Source organism: Phoxinus phoxinus (genome assembly GCF_949152265.1).
Source record: "Phoxinus phoxinus genome assembly, chromosome: 3".
Classification (NCBI taxonomy): Eukaryota; Metazoa; Chordata; class Actinopteri; order Cypriniformes; family Leuciscidae; genus Phoxinus; species Phoxinus phoxinus.
Window position 1 is genome coordinate 12,325,073 of NC_136878.1, and position 27,335 is coordinate 12,352,407.

The 27,335-nt window shown below is 36.9% G+C and overlaps 1 protein-coding gene across 2 annotated transcripts; it reads left to right on the forward strand.

Moving 5' to 3' along the window:
- Positions 1-1,358: 1,358 nt before the first annotated feature.
- On the forward strand, positions 1,359-27,208 carry limk2 (LIM domain kinase 2). Of its 2 annotated transcripts, XM_079608061.1 has the most exons (17): positions 1,359-1,442; positions 1,582-1,729; positions 2,399-2,495; positions 9,794-9,929; positions 14,636-14,745; positions 15,615-15,806; positions 16,201-16,306; positions 18,978-19,186; positions 19,382-19,568; positions 20,035-20,121; positions 20,441-20,572; positions 21,145-21,201; positions 22,351-22,416; positions 23,038-23,215; positions 23,509-23,564; positions 23,830-23,987; positions 25,592-27,208. In XM_079608061.1, the coding sequence occupies exons 2-17, from the start codon at positions 1,714-1,716 to the stop codon at positions 25,752-25,754; spliced, it is 1,950 nt and encodes a 649-aa protein (XP_079464187.1). In that variant the 5' UTR covers positions 1,359-1,442; positions 1,582-1,713; the 3' UTR covers positions 25,755-27,208. The 2 variants fall into 2 exon arrangements, with proteins under 2 accessions (XP_079464187.1, XP_079464186.1); XM_079608060.1 differs by lacking the exon at positions 1,359-1,442 and having other exon boundaries at positions 1,492-1,729.
- The last annotated feature ends 127 nt before the right edge of the window (positions 27,209-27,335 follow it).

The following is a 27,335-nucleotide window of genomic DNA, read 5'->3' on the forward strand; positions in this document are numbered from 1 at the left end:
TTCATGCAACATCAGACTGTAAAGTGGAAAATGGTCTTCCAAAGTACTATTGAGCACATGTGGCTGTATTTAAAAGAGTAGCATGACTGTTTCTCATGCAGTGCCGTCTGAGAGCTCAAAGGTCATTCAACAGAGGTCTGCCTGGCCCCACACATGTAGTTCTCTGGATTCCCTGAATCTTTTCACAATATTATGTGTAGATGGTGAAAGACATCAATTCTTTGCAATCTTGCATTGAGAAATGTGATTTTTTTTAAATTTGACAATTCTCTCATGATATTTGGCACAAAGTGGTGAGCCATGGCTCTTTTACACTTTACACTCAATCACGATACCCTCATAATTCACCTGCTCACTGTGGACTGTTTCAAAATAATCTAACTTGGATAATATTTTCACTTTTATTTTGCCTCGCCTCTGTCCCAACTTTTTTGTATAGTGTGTTGCAGCCATCAATATTAAAATGTGTTAATATTTACAAAATACAATAAAACATTGGAAAACTTTTCTTTGTACTTTTGTCAGTTTAAAAAAAGGTTCAAGAGAATTAACAAATCACAGATTGTGAATTATATTGCATTTTACAAAACGTCATAGCTTTCTGGAAATGGGGTTGTAGAAAGATTTGTGAAGGATCATGAGAAAATTCACCTTTACATTACAGAAAAAAAATATATATTTCAAAGTATATTCTAATAGAAAACCATTAGCCTATTTTAAATTGTATTAATGTCTCACAATATTTTTTTCTGTATTTTTAATAAAATAAATACAGGTTTTATGAGCACAAGAGTATTTTTTCAAAATGATAAAAAATAGTAATGTTTTCCATCTTTTGACCAGTACTGTATTTAAAGTGTTCATGTCATTTTCAATGTCTTCTCTCTGAAAAAATTATCTCAGCCATCTGAGAAACAGTGCTTTTTACCCAGTTTTAATTCACTATTTGGCAAAAGTATGTGGACACCCCTTTGTAACTAACAGGTTTGAGTATTCCAGTAATTCCAGTGAATAAATCAAACATAAAAAAGATGGTATGGAAGAACTTGACTAGCCTGTGCAAGTCCACAGTTACTTTCTAGTAGCCTAGGCTACTGGCTTTTATTAAGGATTTTCACTTGTGCTCGCAGGGACATTGTCATGCTAGAACAGAACATTTGAAATAGAAAATCCTCTTTAAAATGTTGCAACAACGTTAAAAACGTACATTCTCAAGAATAGAGATATTATATTAAATTGTTGGTGAATTAAATTGCACGCTCTTTTTTAACTGTGTGTATGAGCCCGGGGGGAACAGTGCTCTGAAAAAATATCAAGAATTGTGAGCAAAGAAAAGCACTGGATTCTGTACGCTTCGCTCCATTAGAGATAGATGTCGCTACGGTATCATTGGACGTGGTCCGGCTTTGTCGCGCAGTCTGTAGCAAACGCTCCTGTTTCAGGTGATTCTGTTTGATCCTTTCTGGTCTCCGTACATTTCTATGTTATGACGTCATCTGGTCAGACGAGCGAGAGAAAGAGAGAGAAGCTTTGAACTTGCTAGGAAACTTGATGAAACATTGTTTCTCCCTCAACTTTCAGCTGGATTTTCTCTGTGGGTCTTACACATGGATCAGAAAAGGAGCATCGCTGGTATGCGGCGTGTGAACTTCACACTTTTCTGGACCAGTATGTGAGCTTGAACAAATATCATTAAATCAGAACAGGGAGGTCATGGACGAACGAGAAGGTAAGGATTACGCGAACGATATTTACTTTTGTTCCCGAAAATGTTAGCTTGAGTTCCATTAGTCTACTACGAATTAATTATTTGTGTTGACTTTGTCGCATTCATAGTTACCCAAAAGATTTCAGATCAGATGCAGCAGAAAATAACATGTAGGAATTTCCTCGTTCGATCGCTTTTTTTGTAACTTAGTTGACGTTTGCCTAGAAACAACTCTATATCATGTCAGAATGAATTAAATATGTATTGCATAATTTCTAAATATTCAAATGTTTTCTCACAATAAAAGTTCAGAACTGCTTTGTTTAAGGTTTTTAATCACACAAGTAAATAAACAGCTCAAATGTCCCCCTCTGTAACCTGCTTTTAGGCTATTTTAAAAGAATTGGAGACAGATTTTAAAGCAGTGTTGGTTAGTGAAGATCCATTACATTGAGAAGTTTTAATGGTAAAATGCAAATAAATGGTATATAAATGTAATAAAATCAGTCGCTAGAATAGATGCAGCGCTTGACTACATAATGTAAAATTTCAGCTCGTGCTCACTAGATTTAAAACGGATAATGTCCCACATCGAGTTGAAAGTTAAATGCGTGGGCTTTCCCATGAAAACAAACAAAGTCTGTGTATAAGGTGCCAGTTCTGAAAGTTCCTCTGATGTTTGATTGACAGATGTGACGGAGTGCGCGTGCACGGGCTGTGGCGGGAGGATTCAGGACGCGTTTCATGTGAAGGTCCTTCAAGATGCCTGGCACAACTCATGCTTTCAGTGGGTCTATACTTAATTTCTCTTTTAAACTGAGCCAGACTGGCTAGGGGTGGAGCGAAATAAACTAAATGTGTTTGATTGCTTTCCTTGGATTTTCCTTCTACTTTTTAAATTCTTATCCTTCACAGAAAAAATTTAAAAAGCATTTTAAACCAGCCTAACATGGTTTTAAATGTTTCTCCAGCCTTATCTGTTGGCTGGTTTAGAGGGATGTCCAGCTGAGCACAAGCCTAAGTTGTCAGCCTGTAGTAGACCAAGTTGAAAGCAGAGAAAAATATACAGACTATTGCATTAAAATGAAAGCATTCTACATTGTTTTCTTTCACACTTACACATGTATTATGGACTGCTTCGTTCAATGTATCTTGTCAGCGACTACTGGGAACGCTTAGAACTTTCTGCTTAGATGTTTTGTTTATGTAAATGCTTGAGAGAGAAAAGTTTGTGTTAAAAAACGTGAAAAGTTGAAATGAGACGATGAAATGACTAAAGTTGTCCTCCCCTTTTCTATCTCTCTTAAGGCTTAATGGTGTAAAGGTCCTTTTTAAAGAAAAAGCAAATTATCTAAAACTCTTAAAATTTCTAAATCGGCAGTTCTTGGCTAGATTAATGTGTCATCGAAATAGTTACATCACTAGTTAAAAATCTGCTTTGCCAGAGTCCATGTCCATATTTCTAAGGGCAGCTCTTTATTGTAGGCTACCGGTGACCATTGTTGCGTAAAGGACATCAGTTAGCATAACTCACCTCAGGAAACATTTTTCAAGTCACCTTTATTTATATAGCACTTTATACAATACCCATTTTTTTTAAAGCAGCTTTACAGTGATAACAGGAAAATTATTTAATGATGGCATCATGTGAACAGAATTCATTTCAGCTGTAAAGCAGCTCCAAAAAAAAAAAACTTGTCGTGTCATTGTTCTGCTGAAGTTAGTTCAGTTTTGATTCAGTTCTGTTGTAAAGATAATCAATTATTAAATTGGTTAATCTATAAAGAAGTTCTGCAGAAAACAGTGATGTCATCGTCCAGCTCAGTTCAATTCTCATCCTATTGTTTGTTATTAAGCATTACCATGAAAGTTTTTAGGAGCCTGATTTATCCTTAATTTGACTTTTAGACTCATTGAAACTGACTTGAAAGACAAGTTTGAGAATGTTGTCAGTGGATGAAAACTCAATGGCCTTAAAGCTGCCTGAGAGGTAGGGAAAAAAAAAACTCAAGTCATTTCAAAAGTTCATAGCCAAGGTTTATGGAACAATTTTGTCATCATGATCGCATCAGTCATGTGCTGGGAGACTTCGGACCATATGGAGACACCGTGTTCCATAATGAGGGCAGAAATTACTCCAGGGCCAACAACATTTTATGCAATCTGGAACAAGGGCACAGCTTAAGCCTTTTTCACCAGTTGATTTTTTCTTCTTCTTCTTGGTTGGATAAATTTGAGTCTCCCAATGAAATCATAAAAGCTTGTTGTCTCTGGCTTAATACCATCACAAGGTTTATTGCTATAGTTTGGTGCTTGATTACACATTTAGTGATTAACTTCTTTCTACTGTTTAATTTATTATTTGATTATGACTTTTTGTTCCTCTGTGGAATCCCTCTTATGTTATGGCAGGCATTCCCTGTTTTCCTGTGAGTAGTTGCAGTGCAGGTAGAATCTCCTCTCTGGTTAGTTGTCACATTCCCAGACATCGGCTCATAGATCCACAAGACAAATACAACCCCCCCTCCTGTCTGCCCCTTTTGTGATTGGAGGGACAGGCTGAACTCTTATGCTTAAATGACTGTTCTAACTATAATTATGGGAGGGGCTGGAATGTCTTCTGAATGCTTTTTAGATCTGAATTTACTAGTGATTAAAATGTGATTTATGTTGCATGGAGTTTATAGTGTTATTGCCAAAGTTTTTTGATACCTTCTTAACTATGTCGCCACATTTTGTTTATTGTTGTTGTTATCTGTCAGCTTCCCTAATTCAATCGTATTTATGTGAAATTACCTGCAGATAGCACTGTTTTTTATTATTATTATTATGGTATCAATTGAATCTAGGCATAGCTATTAAAAGAATCACCTATGGCATCTTTAAACACCAGGATTTTTTAAAGCACAGGTTATTGTGGTATTTGAGGATTTTTTTTATCTACCGGTAATTCAACTGAATGATGTGATGTGAAAATGAGTGATTATTTGGATGGGACTTTCTATGTCTGCTTGCTTTATTTCTTTAGATCTTAATCATTGGGTTCTGTGAATGAGGTAGAACAGAGCTGATAAATGTGATTGGGTACCTGAAGGATCAGGTCGGAAAAGAATACCAGCAGTCGCAGGCAGCAGAATGTGTCTTTGTTAATGTGAATGCAAGTATAATGAAGGAAGTGAAGAACTGTTTGTTCTGTTCTGCTCTGTCTGTACTGTTTGTTTTGAGTATATGTCAAGGTTTGAATAATTTCTTTTGTTTCACGTGTCGTGAAGCCTTTTATTTTTCCTCTGGGTGTAAACTGGAACAGGAAAGAGAAGTGAAAGAGACAGATACTTCTTGAAATATCTAGTCATCTAAAAGGGTGTTACAGGGGTTCTGTGTGAGCGTTGTTTACAATGGCAGAATTGTAGGTCATTGTGATGATAATTAAAATGTCCCAATAGAAATCGGTTGCTATCATCTCTGCCATATGTCTCTCTGAAATATAATTACGATGTAAAATAACTCCTTTATATTTTTAAAATGTAATTTATTCCACATATGGCAAATTTTCAGTATGTTGTCCAGTCTTCAGTGAACCCCCCCCCCCCCCCCCCTAAATGTATTTAAAATGGAATTATTTTTGTAGTACAAATCCATTCACATATTTACTGACTATATTTACTAGATATCGATTGAGACTTAGCAATATAAATATTTGTAATTCAACCTTATTTGGAGTAATACTTAATTGCACAATGCACATTTCTTAATATTAAGCTTAAAATGTGTTTTAATATCACTATTTGTAAGGATAGAATGATCACTGTATAATATCAGTCTTTAAATGCAAGATATTTAGTGTACCTACCATATATACTTGCAACAGTTCCATTTTAGCACAATCAAATATACTTAAGTGTATTTGTTCTCATATTATGTTCACAACTTGTAATAATTACTTCAATGAGTGAGCTATACATGTACATTTCTGAAATGCATAACTCGGACACAGTCACCTCTTATAACAGATCACTCTAAATTTTAATGTAGACGGACGCATGCATTTTCTATAAAGCTGCTTTGATTCAATAAGTGTTATACAATTAAATGTGGATTGAATTGAATATCTTTAGTTGGACCGCAGCAGTTCTTCCGGATAGCTAAAGTGTATTAAGTACAAAATTAGTTGCTCCAATTTAGCAGACTTTAAGTATACCAAACGTACAATTCCAATGTGTTTATATTTAGTACATAAATATGTAAATATATTAATAGCATACTTTGAAAACATTTATTTTATGCTAATACATTTTGGTATATTTATTTTTCACTAGGGATCATCCATCAGAAAATATTCTAATATGTTGATTTTATGCTATTTTTACATTCAGATTACCATTGCTTTAACCAAATGCTCACTTTAAGTTGATCTTTAAGAACAAGAGTAATTTAATAACACGATTTAATGTAATCTCTAGCAAATATCAGAATGCATATGCATTATACGGTTCATTTATATTACAATACTGCAATTCCTAAATTCCTTTGAAGTGCTATTATGAGCTTAGCTAAGTTCTGTGCATTGGTATTCTCCATTTGGAACATGGCAGACATGTTTTGAAATTAGTGGCCAAAATGTACCAGTCGCATCTGGCGCACAGGTGAAAGTTTGTCATGTGTGCACAGCTTCACACCTGCTCAGCCTTTGCAATGTCCTCACAGATGTTAGTTCACTATGTTTGCCAGAGGATGATTCACAAACATTTGCATCTGCTATGATGTCACTGTCGGAGGGGCATAGGTTGCCCAACTTGTGAGCAGGTGTCACCCCCCAGGCACACAAATGGTGTTCCTAGACTGGATGACAAGCTTCTACCCACTCTGCGTGAATGACTGACTTATTGTGTCTGCCTCTAGAAACAAGAGCTTGTCAACATTCCTCCAAACAAAGGCAACAATCGGGCTTATGGCCAAAATCTAGCCGTTCTGTCGACAGGCATGAGGGTTTGGTGGCCTTCTCACACTAATGTGATCATTATCAGAACGTCTCAGCACTATGTTGCTTTTCCACATCCTCCCCACGTTCATTCCATTGAGTGGATTTTTTCCCCCATTTCTTTCCCTCTATTTCCCTTTTTCTGGCACATGGTGTACCAGAGAGAACAGCCTTCAGCAGAACATAGCATGCCAGACGCTTCCCTTTGGCACTTTGTGTTGTTGGGTTTGTCAGAGAGTTGGTTTCGAGTGATAGTTGGCCTTCAGTGTGCAGGCCTTGATTTGGATGCTAAAAAAATCTGCAACGCATAGCTCTAAATTTAAACACAGAGTTCTAAAATTGGGGGGGATTTACTAGAACTCACTGTTATTTAAGTTAATACATTTCCATTCACACCACACACCAAACCATTCATGCTGTGTGCCATATTAATTTTAATAGGGTATTTAAAAAGATTAATTGTTAATACCTTCAGCATTGGAGAGTATTCGTGTTTTCCTCATTTTGGAACTAAAGCTCATTGAACTTCTGGAACATGGCCTGGAGATGATTTCCTGCCTGGATGCTTGGACTTTGCTTTGGTTCAGACCTGGTGGCTGTCTACCTCCTTTCCTGACCAGAGTCTCAACTGTTTTTCAAAAAAACATGACTGATTTTTACCATTGTCTGAGAGTTTAATATTGATATTTTACCCTAGCTGCTAAGATGATTTACTTTTCTCGCTTTTCTCACAGTGGAAAATTTGGCCAGATTCACTCCTTACAAAATAGTTTTAGCTACTACAAGTCTTTCCTAATAGACTTAAAAGAGTTAGTTCACCCAAAAATGAAAATCTCATCAATTACTCTCACCCTCACAACGTTCCAAACCCGTAAGACTTTCGTTCATCTTTTTGATGAAATCTGGGAGCTTTTTGTCCCTCCATATAACACTGACTGTTCAAAAAGTTCATAAAGAGATCGTAAACCGAATCCATATGGATTGAGCAGTTTAGTCAATTTTCTGAAGAGACTCGATCGCTTTATATGATGAACGGATTGAGTTTAGTCTTTTATTCACATATTAACATTGATCAGCAAACAAACAGAAGCTCAACCGAACCTATTTGGCGCGCGAGAGAACAAACGCGGAAGCACAAAAGTGCTGCATAACACGAGAATTAACCTTATTGGTTCTAGCACATCAAGCAAACATGCTTGAGTTTCTGTTTACAAGATCCGATGTGTGAATGAAAAACTCGATCTGTTCATCATAGAAAGCGATCGTGTCTCTTCAAAAATGTCTAAACTGTTCAATTCATACGGATTAGTTTTACGATCTCTTTTTGAAGCGTTAAAGTGTTCGTTGCGTAACGGTCTATGGAGGGATAGAAAGCTCTCAGATTTCATCAAAAGGGTCTTCATTTGTGTTCAGAAGATGAACGAAAGTCTTACGGGTTTGGATTGGAATGACATGATGGTGAGAATTCTGTAAATTTAAATGAATGTTGACAGAATTTTTATTTCATTTTTGGTGAACTAAACCTTTAAACCTACTGTGATTAATAATCAATAAGGAACAGTGTTGTAATAACTACCTAAAATAGCATGAATAATTAACTACACAGTACACAGGTGTGATAAATGATAGGCTACAGTATATTGATTACTCATTGGCAATTGATTGATAAAATGTTGTATGACAAAACAGTAACTATTTGGCAAGAAAAGAACAAATAATATAGTGAGAAAATGGTGTGGGCATTGCTATGTGGTTGCTAGGTTGTGCTGTTTTGAGCTATCATTTATATCTGTACAAGGACAAGTAGCACAGGGAAGTCGAATACTATTGACTGATTATGTATGTATGCATGCATTTTAGTTTTTTTGTTTCCAATGACTAACTTTCAGAACTTTTTCTTTCTTTTTTTAAAAACTAAATGATCATACTACAACTGGAACATAAACATGATTATCGTTATTTGTAATTAACGATAAACATTTATGCAGAGTTGTTTTAGGATCACTAATACACAAGCACACATACTGTTCAGTGACTAGGCTATACGAGCGGGTCTTGGTGTATATTTGTGAAATATTTTGGGCATCCATCATGGTACTGCCATTTGCCTCTAAGGCAGTACTTTAGAGTTATGCACCCATTAGGTGTTTCAGATCTGATGTAGGTCCCAGTTGCCCCCCACCTCACCTCACCTAGTCTGGCAAAACAAGCTGTGGCATGTAAAAAGGAACTTTTTGCTTTTCACTCATCCTTCCTTGTCTCTCCTGGACAAGTGATCCTTTATTGTTTCAAAAAGCCTCAAGGTGCAAGTGCTCTGCTGTTCAAAGTCTTTAATTAGGTGAATTTTTCTTTCTCGTAGGAAGTAGATAATAGCTTAAAGTGGCATAGCTTGTATCCCAACATCAGGTTTCAATTGTAGGTAGGGTGGCTGAGAGAAGAGTGTATGAGAGAATTTCATGACTTGTTTTGGCTCACGTCCCAAATTCCTTAACTATAGTGTTAGTGTGTGTTGACCGGTTGGACTTTGTCTCGGCCATGATTGAAAGAATGTTTTTGTAGATACTTGTATGTGTCTCCTTTCGACATAATTGACCACTGCTTTAGCTTTACCTCTGATACAAATATATATATAAAAATAGAATGTACTTTGTGAGTTATACTATTTTCAGATGTATGGCTGAAACACTGTAAACATTTAATAACTTGTGTTTATAATCTGTTAGTGCCAAATGTTTGGTAAATGTTAAAGTTCAACTAACAATAAAAAATAGTTTACTCATCTTCATGTCATTCCAAATCTGTCAAGCTCCAAAAAGAGGATCAGAGGAGTACATTCTTCAATATTGTATTCTACTGAATACAGAAAAGTCCTGTGGGCATGGAACAAATTGACGGAGAGTAAATTAATGTTAGGTAAAATATTTCTTTAAAAAATATGCGTGAAATTCCCAATGACATGATGAATATGCAAAATACAGACTACCTCACTTGCTAAACATTTCAGTAAATCAGGTTTCTATTCTCTCCTGGAGAGCTGAATGTTTAAAGGAACGTCTGCAAACAGAATGTTTCACTTACAGACTTTTCATCTCTTTTTTTTCCCACAGGTGTTCTGTGTGCTTTGATCTCCTGACAAACTGGTACTTTGAGAAAGAGGGGAGGCTGTACTGTCACAAACACTACTGCGAGAAGTTTGGGGAGTTGTGCCATGGCTGCTCGCTGCTTATGACGGGACCTGCTATGGTAAGAAAAGCCATGTGAACTTGTCTGAATTGCATGGCTGTGTGCTTGTTTTTCCACAGAGTTTTACAAAAAAACACACACAGAGAGAGTAAAGAAACTGACTATCAGTCAAAAGGTCTTAAGAAGATAATTTCAGAAGGCTCTCCTGTCTCCTAACCTGCGCAAGAGCCACTTAGATAACACACCATTGTCTCATTCAGTAAATATTTACATGGCGCTAAATCAAGAGGTCTAAAGAAGGCAGGTAAAGTCAATAAATGCAGATGTTTTTCATAGTCCTGAAGAGGTCACTGATAAGGTGGTGGACAGGCTTTAAACTCTCTTTTCCACTTCTAATGTGAGTAGTGAATCACATTTGAGTGATGCCTTTGGGAGGAATTAGTTTTTTTCTTGTGCCGAGATGTGTCATTGGTTGTTTTGCAGCCTTAAGGGGATAGTTCACCCTAAAATGAAAGTTCTATCATAATTTATCCATTCCTCATGTTGTTTTGCGAAACACAAATCGATAAATTGAAGAATGTTTCTATTGATATATGGTAATACTTTACAGTTAGTTTCCATCAGTTAAGGTTGGTTAATACATTAACTAATATTCATTAACAATGAGAAATAAATTTTGTTACAGTACTTATTAATCTTTAACAACATTAATTAATAAAAAATATAATCTAAAAAATATAAACTGTTTAGATTAACATTATCTGAGATTAATAAATGCCTTAGAAATATTCTTTGTTGTTTGTTCATGTTAACGAATGTAGTTAACTAATGTTACCATATAAAACCTTATTGTAAAGTGTTACTGATTTTATTCCTTCTATGGAAGTTGGTAACCTTAATACTTTCAAGCTCCAAAAAGACCTTACACAAACCTTAAACATAAACTAACTTCAAACATCATTGGTTCTCACACGTCACATGACCAAACGTTTGAGCATCACCATATTTGATGTCAAATATAGTTTTGATTTGAGAGTAAATAAAGGCTTCCATTTCAATCTGTTCCTCATACAAGGTAAGAGTGTTTAAGTTGTTTAGAGTAATTTCATGCGATCTTTATGTCCTTTTTTAGAGCTTAAAAGTATTGGGTCCCATTGATAAAAAATGGACAAAACCAGCTGTAACTTTCTTTGTGTTTCTTTGTTCTTATTCTATGACTTATAACTTTTTATAACTTGGTAGTTTTCATGCGTCTCAAGAATATAAATGAATCTCATTTCTGATGAGATCTCAAATTCTCAATTATAAATGATCTCATTCCTGTGATCTGAAGGCTGGAATGGCCACAGTGTTGTGTGGCGTTTCATCATGAGTCTGGAATGCCTTTGCTTGGGCTTCAATGAGGAGCTTTGTAATCATAACGCTAATGGAAGCTGTATCAATGTGAGAGCGACTTACAAATCCATCTCTAATGTACACACATCACTGCTCACAAAAACAGGTCGTTTTTAAATGGGTTAAGAGAGAAAGGGACTTAAAGAGGAGAATTTGCCAAAGAGCAAACTGCATAATAGGCCTTTTCTGTTGGGGCTTTGATTAACGGATGCCAAGTATTTCTGGTCGGGGTGTGTTGCCAGTTGTGGGCTCAGAAGCACAAGCAGTGGGGTGTCAAAACCTTTGAAAGACAGGCAGGAAGAAATCACATCCTCACAGCTGAAGTGCTTGTTTGAATATGTTTGTGTATTTGTTCATTGACCATCCATGATGATATATTATTTTCTTTGGCTGTCTGAAAGTTCCTCATTGTTCAGTTTCTACCCTATATATATATATATATATATATATATATATATATTTTTTTTTTTTTTTTTTTTTTTAACCTTCATCTTCAAATAATTTTTTTTTATGTCTTAGGCAGCTGTACTGGTTCTTACACCACTTTTTATCACATCAAATTTTGGGTGAGAAATGAACTTGACTAAATGAGGTGTGTACCGGTAGTTTTTGTCTTCTTTTTTTACAATCTGTTCCATGTTCATTTAGCTGTGGTGATGTGACTCCATGAGTCCTTAGGGAGGGGCGACTCTTTTACAATTTACTTCTGGGAAACAGTCAAATGCACATTCACACTCTACTGTAACACACAGGCGGGTATGACGTTTATGAGTCGTGTAAGCACAAAAAAGATTTGAGACATGCTTACTCACAGGTTGAACCAAGTGTCAAGCAGGTCAACTAACTGCCCTTGAGCACAGCACTGTAAATGTAGACAGTGAACACACACACACACACACACACACACACACACACACTCTTGATTCACAGCTTGGTAAACTACACTGCTAATCTGTCTTAATATATATATATATATATATATTTATATATATTATTTTCAGTGTTGGGGGAAATGCATTACAAGTAACTTGAGTTACGGAATCAGATTACTTTTTCAAGTAACTAGTAAAGTAACGCATTACTTTAAAAATTTACAACAAAATATCTGAGTTACTTTTTCAAATAAGTAACGCAAGTTACTTTGTTTTCCCTTTTATTGACTGACAGGTCTCCTGTCCTCATGTTGAGACAAATCAAAGTGCAGAGGCGTGTGTGTGTGTGTGTGTGTGTGTGTGTGTGTGTGTGTGTGTGTGAACATGATGTTTATTGTAGTTCTAGACTAAATGTGAACATTTACTCATCTCACTTGCACAAAAAAATATTCAATATTCCTCAAAATGAATAAAATCAGTGAAATGCAGAATCAGAATACTGTGCAAACCTCCAAATAACTAAATATGTTACATAAAACAATTTTTTATGCATTTAATCTCACTTTATTGACCAATGTACTTGCTTCTGACCTTCGATGATTCAGTTAAATAAGCAAAAATTAGATAGACAGAAAGATTTGCTTGTTTGCTTTCTGTACACATTTCCTTCAGCCTGAGGATATTTATTTCACTTTTGGTGTGAAAGAGTCTTTACATTTGCCCAAAAATATAACTTTATATAAAACAAGCCTAGCCGAGGTGGGAAAAAAAGTAACGCAAAAGTAACGTAACGCATTACTTTTCTAAAAAAGTAACTAAGTAACGCAATTAGTTACTTTTTAAGGGAGTAACGCAATATTGTAATGCCTTACTTTTAAAAGTAACTTTCCCCAACACTGATTATTTTATATAGTAATTATATATATTATATTTACTATTAATATAATTATTATTGTATTTCTCTCCATGCTATGTCTATTATTATTATTATTTAGTGTTATGGTAGAAAATCAATTGTAATGGTGAAATGCATTTCTGTTTTATGCTAGAATAAATGAGAAAAAAAAACAAGTAGGAATAAAATCCTCTAATTGCCTGTCTGCATGTACTACACTCTGATCGTTCAATAGTCTACACTACAGCATGAGGAGGTGTGGCTTACCCAGCCGACAAATTACCCAAGAATTTAGTTAGTCAAACCCTGGGACCGTTGATTCACAGCTCGGTAAACATAACTGCTAATCTGTCTTTTGTGGTTCATATTAAATGAAACCTCAGTGTGACCTCATACTTTCTCCATTCATCCAGAAAGAAAGGAAGAGCCAGAGGATTATTGGTTAAATAATTTTCCATTCACAATTAGAGAATAAAAGTCTGTTTCTGTTCCTTAACCCTTGTTGATTGGCAGTTCTTTTATATTGAATATATGAGTTTGTGTGCCTTTACAATACTTTAAATGAAGAGCTGCACACTGTGTGTAGTTTCTTTCTAAGGAGTGAGGTGGAAAGCTACTCAGATTTTGGCACTGAGACTTTGTTTAATTTGAAAATCAAAGTTATGAATGTGAGTTTTATTTGGCTTTTCTGGAGATAAATGTGTCCTTAGTTTACTAAATCCCACAAAACTTCCCTTTGGTGACATCCTCAAATGTAAAAAAATTATTAAAACACTTATTAATGTTAAAAGTGCAAAATGTTTTCTAAGGGAAGTAGATTTGATTTTGACTAGTGTTGGTCTGAAGTTAATAGAATGTGCTATCAAAACAGTATAGCCTAACTGTAAAAGAAAGGGATTTTGGGTATTTAATTGCTAACGAGGTTAATGCATGTGTTTGATTTATGCAAAGAATTCTGTGGAATTGTATTTGCTAGTAATTAGTAAACGCATGTTTATGGTTAATGCATTTCATGTAAGTATCAGGTTAAAATGTTGTGTAGTTACATATTTTAAGTAATGTTTTTCCAGTTTATTCATTTCTCAGGGTAGAATGTCAACGGGAAGTAAAATGAGAAAATAATGCTTTGCCCCAAACATTTCTGAAAACGGTTCTTCTTGTAAACATGTATTTTCTAAGATTTATGAGAGGGATGTCAAAGAGATAGCCTGCATTAGATAGAGGTAGGAGGTGTTAAACAGAGACTGACACACATTACGTGTTGTGTAAGAGCATGGGATCATGGTTATAGAAAGGGTCTGGAAGCCTTATGTCACTTCTGATAACAGACAGGACCAGACACTTGCAGGTGTTACAGAAAAAGATAGCACACATGCTTACGTCACTGCCAAAGAACGCAGACTGAGACCGTAAACCGACACAAAGCAGATGAAGCACAATGAAAGCATGATCCACCAGAGATGGGAGTGAGCATATACTGAGCGTACAGGAGTATCTCTGTCAGGGCTGGTGTTGCTGGCACTGAGGATGTGGACTTTTGGAGTGAAATCATGAGGCATCTGATGTTCTGAACTTCATCTGCGCTGGGTGTTCGTGTGTTTCAGGTGGCAGGAGACTATAAATATCACCCCGAATGCTTCGTGTGTTTGAGCTGCAGGGTGGTGATTGAGGATCAGGATACCTATGCCTTAGTGGAACGTACCAAACTTTACTGGTGAGTAACTTTCCAACTCTGTTTTGTAGACTGTGCTGGTGCAGAAATAAACTTTACTTTAGCACCAAACTGTATTAATGATTCCTCTGTGTTGACTTTACATATCTTAGCTGGAACTATCAGATATCCTGGTTTTACAAGGGGGGTGTCCTGACAATTCACTAAAAAATGTAAACGTAAATATGTTTCAGTATTAGGCTCACTGAATTTTAATCTGCCGTCATTTTATCTGCAGTCTGTGATACCATTTGAAGTGCTCAAAATGACCTTGCAGAGACGCAAAGCTGTATTTTAAAGCCAAACCGAACAAAATCTAAGAATTTCTTTGTTCAACTCATGGAATTAGGCTGTTTTGTTAGGGGTCTCAGCTTACGGTAATTGGCGTTGCAGGTAACCAGATACATTTGCATTTCTATAATTATTTTATATAATCATAGGTGGACATCTCCCATGAAAGAACAGTGGACTCCTCCCACCCCTGTTTGTCCTGGTTGTATTTCCAAATTTTAGTTAAATTGAAAACTGTCCGTGGGAGGTGTTATCACATTAAATAAACTCTGGGAACTTAAATGTATATTACATCCAAACAGTACTGGTAAACAGCAACTAATATTTCATATTATGATAATCATTATCTCCTAATTCTTTATCAAAAAGGCTTTTTAATGGACTTCTTGCGTGTGTATTCAATTTGCTATTTTGTTTGTTGTTTCTCTTCATTTGTCGTTTTCCGTAAAGCACGGGCAGGTTGACGCACATCTGAGTGTTTCATAACATGTCTGGTGGTGACTTGCTCTTGTCAGGTCTTGTCCCTGGTCCTAAAGTGTTCAAACTCTACTGGTGCTTATCAACTTCTCTATCTCACACAGTGGTAAATGCTACAAGCAGGAGGTCCTGACACCGATGTTGGAGAAGCGTGGTTTGGCGGACTCTCCAACAGACCTGCTCCCTCACACAGTGACTCTGGTATCCATGCCTTCTGCCACCAATGGAAAAAGGGGCTTCTCTGTCAGTGTGATTAGAGACTGCACCAGTGCCACTGCCAGCGTCCAGGTCAAAGAGTAAGTGAAGACATGCAGAATAAACATGTAAAAAAACTTGATGCACTCCCTACTTGCCTTACTTGAGATATTAGTTTGGGATCTGGTTAAGCAAGGAGTCAGATTACGATGAATATGCTGAGAAACATTTGGAATAATAGAGACTTGAAGCTATTTATCACCTCACAGATTCACCACAATGCCACCACACCCCATGCCAGAGACACTGTTAATGCCTCATGGAATGTGTTGCATAATTGTGGCAATATGACAGCTCGTGTTGGATTAAAGGAACAGACTGCCATTTTGTTTTTGTGTTCTTTGGATGCAACACCATAACAGAAATTAATTAGATTTCTCTCATCATTCCTAACCTGTCTTTTGACAAAAATCTCCCGAAACCTTATCCTTACAGGGTCAGAGGGATGCATATTAGTCCAGAGGTTCGTAACGCCATCCATGTTGGGGACCGAATCCTGGAGATCAATGGACTCCCGGTGACAGCTTTGATGGAGGAGGAGGTACTTTCCATTTTTTACTGCTACCATGCTTGATATTAGCTTTGAGGTGAGGTAAAATCGTGCCAACGCTAACGTGTTGAAGCAATGTGACAATATAGAGGAACGGCATGATAAGTATTTGAAATACAAATTGTCATACCATAGCTTGTCCCAGCACATACAATGACACTCCTTTCATACCTTGGTAATAACTTTAACCTGGTCATGCACTGAATTTACATTACCCCCTAGTAACACGCTGTTTGTTATATGGCTTTGATGTGATCATAATTCATATGACACTTGGCACATCTGTTGTGTTTTGTTTTAATGTTGCAGAAGCAATATTTAGTTTTCTTAAGAATAGAATGTAAGGAGTCAGGCATGGGTTTAACATTGTAATGCATACCTGTGTTGGGAGGTTTGCGTTTAGACTCTAGTTCTAAAGTGACTTGTCAACTCCTATGTACCGGTAAATGCTTTGCATTCTCGTCGTTCATTTGTAAATGTGATTTCATTTTCCCACCATTTCTCCTTAACATTTGAATTCCACTGCTTCTCTCTGTTGTCATGGATTGAGGTTTTAGGACTGACTTTGTTTGGCAGCCATCTGCAAGATGTAATGAGCAGCCTGATCTTCCCTTAATCCTAAAAATGGGAAAAAGTCCTGAAATTAGGGCTTTTTTTACTGATTAATTGAATAACCCCCGGTTAATCTATTGTTTATTTTCTGAATAGTCTATTAATCCTGTGGTTAATTTACCAATAAATAATAACCATATGTAAGCTATGTATGAACTTTTACATAATTATACTATTTATCACTACGCAAGGTTTATGCAGTGTAGGCCTAAGTAGGAAAGGTGTTTACTATTGCTGCATTCAGTTACTTTTGGGGATTTAAAGCAGCAATTGCTTTACAATTGTGAATCCTGAAATGATTTGTTTATTCAGAAGATTAAAGTAGCTGCTTGAATATGTTCATTCAGCTGTATGATCAAACAGCTTAAGTCACTACTTCATTCTAACTTACTAACCATAGTGAACAGTATCAAACATGCCGGTTTTCATAAACTGAAGTTTTGCCATGATTGACAGCGCATAATGAAATAAATTAGTCCAATTAGGGCTGGGTATCGTTACTTTTTTTTCCGATACCAATACCTTGACTTTTATACAGGTTTCTGAACGATACTTTTTTTCGTCACCGATTTTATGAAATCTGTTTTAACAAGATTACATTACCTTAAAAAAAAAAAACGTTGGTTTTATTTTTTTCCAGTTTGTTTACTTTTTTTACAGACTCAAAGACTCATAGGCCAATGAGGGCGGTATATATGCCTTGTGCTCGACCGCACACATAAAGCTTGCCGCAAAGCACTGGCAAAAGTAGCCTAATGATTATGAATGTGTCGGGGGGGAAATAGCAAGGAGACATTTTGATTGTTTATTAATAAACTAGTGTTTTCTGAGTCGGTGTTGGCTGCAAAGATGAAGTTGACGTTGCTGACTCGTCATCTCCGCAGTATAGTGAACGTGCATGCGCCTATAGAGAGAAATGCAACTTTCATTTGGATTACATAATCAGAGTACTTGTTTTCGATTTGGTTTGTTTAAAAGTAGACGCTTCAAGCTTTCTATATGCCTATATCTCATGTCTGTGAGGCAAGTAGCCTATACGCCGAGTTAATTTATGTGACACGCTCCAGTTCTTTTTGCAGTCAAAGATGGAGCAACTTTCTGGTCTTAAGTTTATTCCGTGCACTGTCAAGTGCTTCATCAGATTTCTTGTGTTGCTGGTCTTGGCAGCAATTATCTTGTCGCAAATATTGCATTGCGTGCTGTTGATATTAAGCCTGGTGAAATGTAGCCAAACTTTTGATCTTTTCCACATATTTTACGTCTATGGGGTTGGGAGGGGACTACTTACACACTACAGCCTTATGTGTGAGCCACGTCTCTGGGGGTAACCGGCATAAACTAGTGTTTTTCCTTGATGCCTCACCACAGCCAATCATGCTACATGCTTAGGTATCGAAATTTGTTACGGAACGACAAGACATTGGATGCTCGATGGTATCGAGGCAATTCGGTCAGTGCCTAAAGTATCGAACTCGATATCCAGCAGATATTTTAAATATCTAACAATTTCCACACTTTAGATTGGGCTCAATATGCTTGTAATAACGGCTGATTTTCAGCATGCCCAGGAGCCGCCATCATTGGGGAACATAAACAGCGCAACGAATCTGCCCATTACTCGCAAATCGACTAATTTACATAATCAATGTAATAAATTATGTCGACGTGTCATTCTAGCCCTACCTGAAATGGAACATAAGCACAGTTACAGATGTCTTAGATGTCTTAATTTTTGGATGTCCAGATTTGTCGACCTGAAAATATTGAATCTCAAATGTATTCCACTGTTCCTGTGTATTACATAATCTTAAATGTAGTGTTGGTATTGAGCGTTTATCTTTTGCACCTTTAGAAAGACCTTTTATGTGGCACCAGCTTTGACTGGGAGGAAAATCAATGTTATCTATGCGAACAGCACCGGTGCACAATGCTCAAGTTTTATGACTAAATGCTGTCCTCTAGCTTCTATTGTTTGTTGTGGCGCACTGGCGCTTATCAAAAAAACCCCAGAGTTTTTTGTGACCTTCTGAATTCTGATTGGTCATTCCAGGTGGAGGACCTCATTCATAGGACCAGTCAGACACTGCAGCTGTTGATGGAATATGATCCAGTCAGACAGCGTCTGGAGAAACTCCGCCTGGGCTCTTCCCACAATCAGCTGGGTGTCCCCGCGGCCTCCCGCATGCGTCTGTCCTCAGACGCTGAGATTGAGCGGAGTGACACAGTGGACAATAGGACGTTAAAGAGGAGGACCCTCAGGTAACTTATCCAATCAGTTTTCAGCACTGGGCTTCTGTAGGTATAGCATTTAAAACTGGAGCACAATTTGTTTATTCCACGTGGATGTGGACCTACAGAGAGGGTGCAAAGTAAATGCACTACACACTTGTTTATCCTTTCCTAATTGCTTTTTGGGCTTATACAGAATTAATTGTTTTAACTTGTGTGTTGTAGACGTAGCAACAGCACCTGCAAGTCTCCAGTCTCTTCATCTCCTAAGGACCCTCCAGTTCTGACTCGAGATATTGGGCGCTCTGAATCCCTCCGCTCTCCTTCCAGCTGGTCCCACCGGATCTTCCGTCCCTGTGACCTCATCCATGGAGAAATCCTTGGAAAAGGCTTCTTTGGACAGGCCATCAAGGTTTGCATATGTTTAACAACATATCTCATTTTCTGTATAATTCAGTGTATGGTCACTGGTTCCCCAAAGTTGTCTAGAAGAATTTTATCACTGCATTGAATAAGCTTAGTTCAGTAATCTCTGTTACCTTAAATTATCTGTTTATCACTGTAAAGCTGCTTTGAAACAATCTACATTAATGACTTGACTTGACTTCAGTGTTGGAGGACAGGTTCTGCACAGGAATCATAAGGGATTTTGGTTATTTATTTGCGTTTCCTTAATCATTGCATTTTTAAACAACTTGGCTGAAGAAATTTCTATTGCTTTGGAATGCCACAGTGCAGGATTATAGGTCCATTCACAACTTGCAAAAGAATGCAGATGTTCGAGAACCCTAGTTCATTAACTATTTGGTTCCAATATTTTTGAAGAACTAGAATCGCTTTTACAATTTCCAACCCTAAGACTTTGTGATCTTCTGTAGGTGACCCATAAAGCCACAGGTGAGGTTATGGTCATGAAGGAGCTGATCCGCTGTGATGAAGAGACACAGAAAACGTTCCTAAAGGAGGTATGAAGATCCCTTTCTTTCCCCGCAAGTATCTCTCATTCCTCCATCTGATTACCTCTTAATTTTTTCCTTCATCTCCCTATATCCACTTTTATTCCTTCCATACCTTTGTTGTCTGCTCTGGGTCACTATCAGAGTGATTTAAACCGCAGATAAAACAGATCCATGTGGCGCCGGGATACAGTGTTGCTGTAGGGTTTGTGATTTTCTTCAGAGGAAAAGAGACTTAGTCTTAGATTTATCCAGTCTGTATTTAGTATGAATAACTTCAAGAATCTCAGCAATTAATTTTTTTTCTCTCTCTTTCTCTCTTTTCCAGGTAAAAGTGATGAGAAGTCTTGATCACCCACACGTTTTGAAGTTCATTGGGGTTTTGTACAAGGACAAGCGGCTTAATCTGATAACAGAGTTCATTGAGGGAGGCACTCTGAAGGATTTTATCCGTGACAAGGTGCGTCCTGATTTTAAAATCCCTTTTTTCCTTTCCTCTTGCTTCTGGGAAGGGTCGTACATCATCTGTTAGTGTTTTAGTCTTTGTCGCTGTCTCTGTTCACCTGAGATGAACTTTGCAAGGAGAAAGGGAGAGGGACAGGGAATAGGGACTGAAAACACAAACACACTCTGAGAAATTAAAGGGAGAAAATGCAGTTGTGCGGTTGCATCGGATGAGAGATAAAGGAGGTATGAAGTGTTTCCAGGTGAGGGATTCTAGTGGGAATGTTTTCCAGATCACCCACTGGGCTTACTTCAAATATGGGTTTCAACACCAAACATAAGGATAACAGATGATGTACCTCTCTCGTTCAGTCTTTCATTGTGTCTCTAATGCACTATAATGTTTTAAAAAAAATAGTGTCTGTGTGCGAGTAATTTGTGTCTGTAATAAGCGGCTGCCATTATGTAACGATTTCCTCTCTATTTCACGGACAGCACAGCATAGCGTGCTGTCAGACTGGGCTGTATTATAGTGTGGTTATAAACTAGGCCAGCAATTCATCTCTCTCTCTCTTTCTATCCCGACAGGACTCATTCCCATGGGAACAGAGAGTTAGTTTTGCAAAGAGCATTGCATCTGGAATGGTGAGTGGGCTTCTGGGTCTGCACACTTATAGCATTGCAAAACAATATAAGCTATTGTTGTACAATATTTGAGGCACTTTTGGATCATAGCTGATATATTTATGTATATTATATTTTGAAGGAAATGGTGAGATAACATTTAAATGGCTTTTGAGGCCTGTTTTAAGTAGTTTTTTAAATCTTTGATTAATAAAAAAATACTATAAGACTTCCGAAGTATAAACACTGTGCCTCTGGTGCTATCAAAACGTCATTGTTGTTGTTTTTTTAGTGTCCCAAACAGTGTGATGTAGCTACATTGGCTCCACCGGTGGGAACTGATAGCAAATAAGGCCTATTTCTTAATTTTGCATTACATTTTATGTTATTAGAGGATCAAAAATACTAGTATCACTATCAACACAAGCCCAAATGTATTAGTCCTGTTAAAAGAAGAATCTGTGACATCTCCATGGAGTATCATTTCAGAAATGGCATCGGTTCAATACATTAAAATACGTTTTAATTTAGAGATGCACAATATATCTGCCATATTGTTTATCAGCCAATATCAGTATCTTTTATATTTATTGCCATCAGCCATTATTGGATATTAATCCATCAATGTTGGATATTTAATAGTTTTTGCCTATTTTAAGATTTAGAGCATCATAGCACTAATTAAGGGATACTGATAGATTATGGCAAAAATGTAAACCTTGAAGAGGATTCTAATAGTTCCTAAACCATTTCTAATATGTGTGTATGCTTTTTAAAAGGACATATTGTCTGGGAGTTCTGTGTTGTTACATGGCTATTCGGAATAGCTGCGATTGTATTGTGCCATGCAATATTTGCACTTCCATTACTTGCTACAAAAATCTTGTTAAATTACACCTGGTTAATCTCCAGGAGCATGTGCATCTCAAGTCAGACTTGTCTGAGTAGTTGAGGAGACAGTGAAGCAACTTCCTGTTTCGTAGGAGGTTTTGTTGTGTCCTGTTGCCTAGCGCTGCTGTGATGCACCACTTCAGTTTTTGTTTTAGTTGTTGTTGTGGTGATGATCAAGTGGAAGATGTCTAATGCACTTCTGTCTTTCCTCATTCTGCTCAGACACAACCTCTTTTTCTTTCTTATCTGATTGGTTTTGTTCTTTTCTTATTCTTTCAGGCATATCTGCATTCAATGAGCATCATACATCGAGACCTAAACTCTCACAACTGCCTGGTCAAACTGGTACGGGAGGAGTTTTACCCATTTCACATTAATTTAGATCAGAGTCTACACTTATTATGCCTTTCTTGGGGGAGCCCAGGTCCCAGAATAGCTGATAGGCTTGTGTCAGCACAGATAGAAAGGCTAAAGTAGACAAGCACCCAAAAACAAGTTATGTAAGAAGAACACTTGAGCAGGAGAGAGAAAATACAGTGAAGGATGAAGATCCGTTCACACTTGAGGATTGTTTAGTTTAATGGTTGCTCGCTTGTTTAGTTAGTGGTAAGAAGATAAGACGGGAAATGCTGTCATTCACATATCCTGAGTGAATCACTTCTGACAAGCTATTTAAAGAACCTTTTTAAGAGAACAAATGACATTCCTTTGGGACTTAAACATTTAGACATGCACAAAGAGTTTAAAGCTAGGACTGACTTCTGGTGTTATCAAGATTTTTTACACTACTTTTTAATTTATTTAGTCAATTTTACATTTTTATTATTATTGTTTTTTTTCCCCATGTTGTTCCTTTTATACTCATAAACTTGTATCATAGAAATGTTTATCTAATTGTGTCATAAGCATTTTTGCACATGTAGCATAAATATGTTCATCTTTGCTCTACTTGTCTGACCCCTGCAGGACAACACCGTCGTGGTGGCAGATTTTGGTCTGTCTCGTCTAATCATGGAGGACAAGGTCAAGCAGCCACCCCCCGACAAACCAACCAATAAGAAAAGGCTGTTTAGACGCATTGACCGAAAGAAGCGCTACACTGTGGTGGGGAACCCTTACTGGATGGCCCCAGAAATGCTCAATGGTGAGAAGAGACAATTATACTTAGGATCTTTGAATAAAAAACAATAATCATAATCAAAAACTTAAATATCCATGCGCTTTCACATGCTGCGTCTGAAAGATTTCAAAATATCAGTAAACAGTTTAATTTAATACTGGATGGACATTAATTGCTGTCTGAGAATATTGCGTTCATGTTTTTTCTGTTCCTCCAGGAAATTGGCATCATCTGATATATAAAGGTGTTTGTGAGTTGCGTTTTGTAAGCTTGTTTTTCTTGATGGAGCTCTTTTTTTTCTCTCTCGGTGTAACCAGGTAAACGCTACGATGAGAAGGTGGATATTTTCTCCTTTGGCATTGTGCTTTGTGAGGTAAGAGTCTTTTGTAGTGGTAAACATCTTACAGATTTTATGGCATGTCTTTATGAGGACAGCGTGAGCTCTTAGAACTAACTGTCATTTATGTAAGCACTTGCATACGAATGTCGGAATGCAGAAACCAAACGTTACGCTCAAATGGTTCGAGTCAAAATGGATACATTTCTTTCTCGGTTACGTAAGAGGATGCTTGAAAGTTTCATTGTTTATTTTTCTTCCATTTGTCCTTATTCATTCTTCCTTCTTCTTTTGGTAATAGATTATTGGTCAGGTTTATGCAGATCCCGAGTGTCTTCCGAGAACGCTGGATTTTGGGCTCAATGTGCGAACATTCATAGATAAATTTCTTCCTGAGCACTGTCCTCCTGGTTTCTTTGCTTTGGCTGTGGCTTGTTGTGACCTCGCCACTGACAACCGGTAAGTGCCGCTGTGTTTTGTCACAAATGCCCTTCTTTTTTAAGTAGTAATGTTGAAGGTGAGATTGAAATGTTTAACAATAGGTTTTCTCTCACCACAGGGTGACAGATGTGAAATGATCATTTCCCTGGGGTGCTAATTTTATTGATAAAATTTTTCAACTGACACTGGAATTGTCAGTTGAAATGCTTGAAATGTCATGTCAGCTACCCATATGTGTATTTACATCCTTCAAAAGAACATGCACTACCATTCAAAAGTTAGGTGTCTGCATGTTTTTTTTTTTTTGTTAGATAAATAATTATATTTAACAGGTATTCATTAAATTGATAAAAAGGGATTATTTATAAAACTATTTTTTTAAAACTTTCTATTAATCAAAGAATCCTGATGAAAATGTATCACAGTTTCCAGAAAAATATTAATCAGCACAACTGTTTTCAACACCTGATATTAAAAAATGTTTCTTGAGCATCAAACATCATATTATAATGATTTCTGAAGGATCATGTGACATTGAGACTGGAGTAATGGCTGTTGAAAATGAAAAACTAAATAAATGCTACTTTGCAATCACAGAAATAAATTATATTTGAAAATAAAATGTATTTTAAAATAATATATAATATAATAATAATAAAATATCATATGAATATAATATAATAAAAATATTATGAATTGTAATAACATTTCACAATATTACAGTGTATTTTGTTTAGTTAAAAGTAGCCTTGGTGAGCAATGAGCATAAGAGACTTCTTTTGAAACCGCAAGTAACTTTGTGGGCGCTCCTGCTATTATACCGGCGGGATAAATGACTCTTGCACCCGACGCAAATGCCAGCGCACGCAACTTACATGATGGTAAATGTGATTTCTCAGTCTTCAGAATTGTTTTTCCTGGTTCTTGACGGACAACCCACTCTGTCAGATGTCCTTATATACCTATGTGTCTTGCCACTATTGATCAAACAGGTTTGATCCGTCATTACTACAATTAGCCTGAATAATTTGTGTAATTATTAAATGTGTAAGCTAGATTTATGCCTATTTTTTCACATCTTCATGGACGCCACAATGATTTCCCTTTGTAATTATGTATGGTTTGCAAAAATATGAACTGCTGCGTCTGTGTTGATGAGAGAAGCGAAATGTATGCGCGTGGTGCACACGCTACATTATGGCCAAGCATGCGCCCTTAAAATAGCATCTGAAATGAATAATGCGCCACTGACTTCAGACTAGGTTTTTCCTGGTCTGTGGCAAAATTGTTTTCTGGAACGGCAAAATAGCACCAGGGAACGTTTGCACCGGAACACGCCTCCTCTTTTCGCTGAACCGAAAACTCTTTCCCTAATTTACCGACGTGTGTCTGTGGAGGGAAAAGTCCGCTGTGCGTCGGGTGCAAAATAGGAATGATACATGTGTCGGCGTACAAAGTAATTTGCGCTGGGTACAAGATAGGGCCCTACATCTTACATCTAAGCTTTTGAACAGTAGTGTATCTAGCTATAGTTGAACAATGGTGATTAACATTACTCTGTAATGGACGGAAAGACTTCCAGTTCTTACCTCTTTCCTCTTCCCTCTTACTGTCTTCTTCAGACCTGCTTTTCAGAAGTTAGAGGACTGCTTTGAGGCATTGACTCTTAATCAAGAGTTGAATATCCCTCTGCCTGCTGAACTGGATGAACTTCAGCAGAAGTTTTTAAGGACTTATGGACCCAGTGAAATTGCCTCTGAAACCCAGGAAAACAACAGGAACTAATCCAATGGCAGCAAAGGCTGAGATATGAGCTGGATATTAATTTTTATTTTTTACAGAGTTTACAGAACTGAATCAGAGCATTTACCTTGGGTTTGCATACTGGGTACATGCTCATGTGTTCTTTGGAGAGATCTGTCGACGACATGCAGAACTTTGAGGGCATTCTAGAACTGCAAAGGGTTCCAAGCAGAGTTCTGTTGAGGGAACAGATACATTTCAGTGACCATGAGCTTCTGGTTGCTTCTGTCTAATTTGGATTGCTTGGGCCTAGTTATGATTTAACCATGTAGCTCAAACCTTTGTCTACCACAAATGTTAAATTATCATAGATCTCCCTGATGAAGTTTCCTGTTAATGTCAGATTAATGAAAAATCATAGTGTAGCAGTAGCATTCATTACATTGATCATTACGTTTTTTTATTTATTTTTTTATCACAGTAATTATAAAACTGTGGTTGGGTGAATCTCATGAAGCCTTTCAAGAACATATCTGGGTCATATTTGAGCCCACATTAAAAAATGATTTTTTTTTCTCTCATATATTTTGAAACCACTAGTAAATTAATGCACAATACAGAAATGTGGGAGAAATGTGCTTAATTGTCATGGAAATGTCACAGTAAGAGTGTTACAAATAGGGCGAAATGTGACAACATATTTTTCAATTATAAAAAATATGGGAAGTTCTATTGACTAATTGAAACTACCTGAACTCACGCATTGTTGGACCACACCGCCCCCTGCAGGTAGTTGTGCTTATGTACACTCAATCCCTTGATTTGTTTCTGTATCACTAGCACTTGAGGTCCTGACCTGTAACTCAGAGTGATAAATCTGTTATGAAAGTACACGTAAAACACTTATCAGTTCTGATTTGGTTTCCAATGTGTGGTTTCTTGGAACTGCTTCTTATATTGTAGTAAATTCCTGGTACATCAGCTATTTGAAAACTGGAGTTGAGTCTTCTGCTGTCATGGACTCACCTTGTAAATATATCATGACAGGGCAAGAATATTTGTTTTCTCTGTATCTAAACCTGATCTGGAGTTGTATTCTCCAAGTGAAATGATGAGTGAGATCGTAATGCTGGATCTTGACCGGCCGTTTCCAAGAGTTTTGAGCTTGTGAAACAGCCTGTAATCAAAATGTCTGCAATCGCAGAATTTAACAAGTGACTGTTTGTGAGGATGTTTGATAATGAACGTCATCCTCACTTTGATCACACGTTTAAATTAAAACTGGATATATTTTTCATCTTTGTATAGATTTGATGTCATGTTGGGATAATGTGGATTTGTAGTTTGCATATGTTTGTAGAATGTGAAAAGCTGTATAAGAGCATTTTTTCTAGTTTTTTCTGTCAATGGTACTGACATGTATAAAATTATAACCACTACTTGTACGCCACAGGTTTCTTACACTAATGTTTAATGAATAAAGATGTAATAAAGTATTGGCTATATATATTCACCCCCACCACCACCAATTTTCTAATTTGTGTAAGTGTTTAATCAGCCACATGAAGGCGCTGTTGTGTAGTATATGGTGCTGACAGTTGCTGTGAAATGTTACTATTTTCT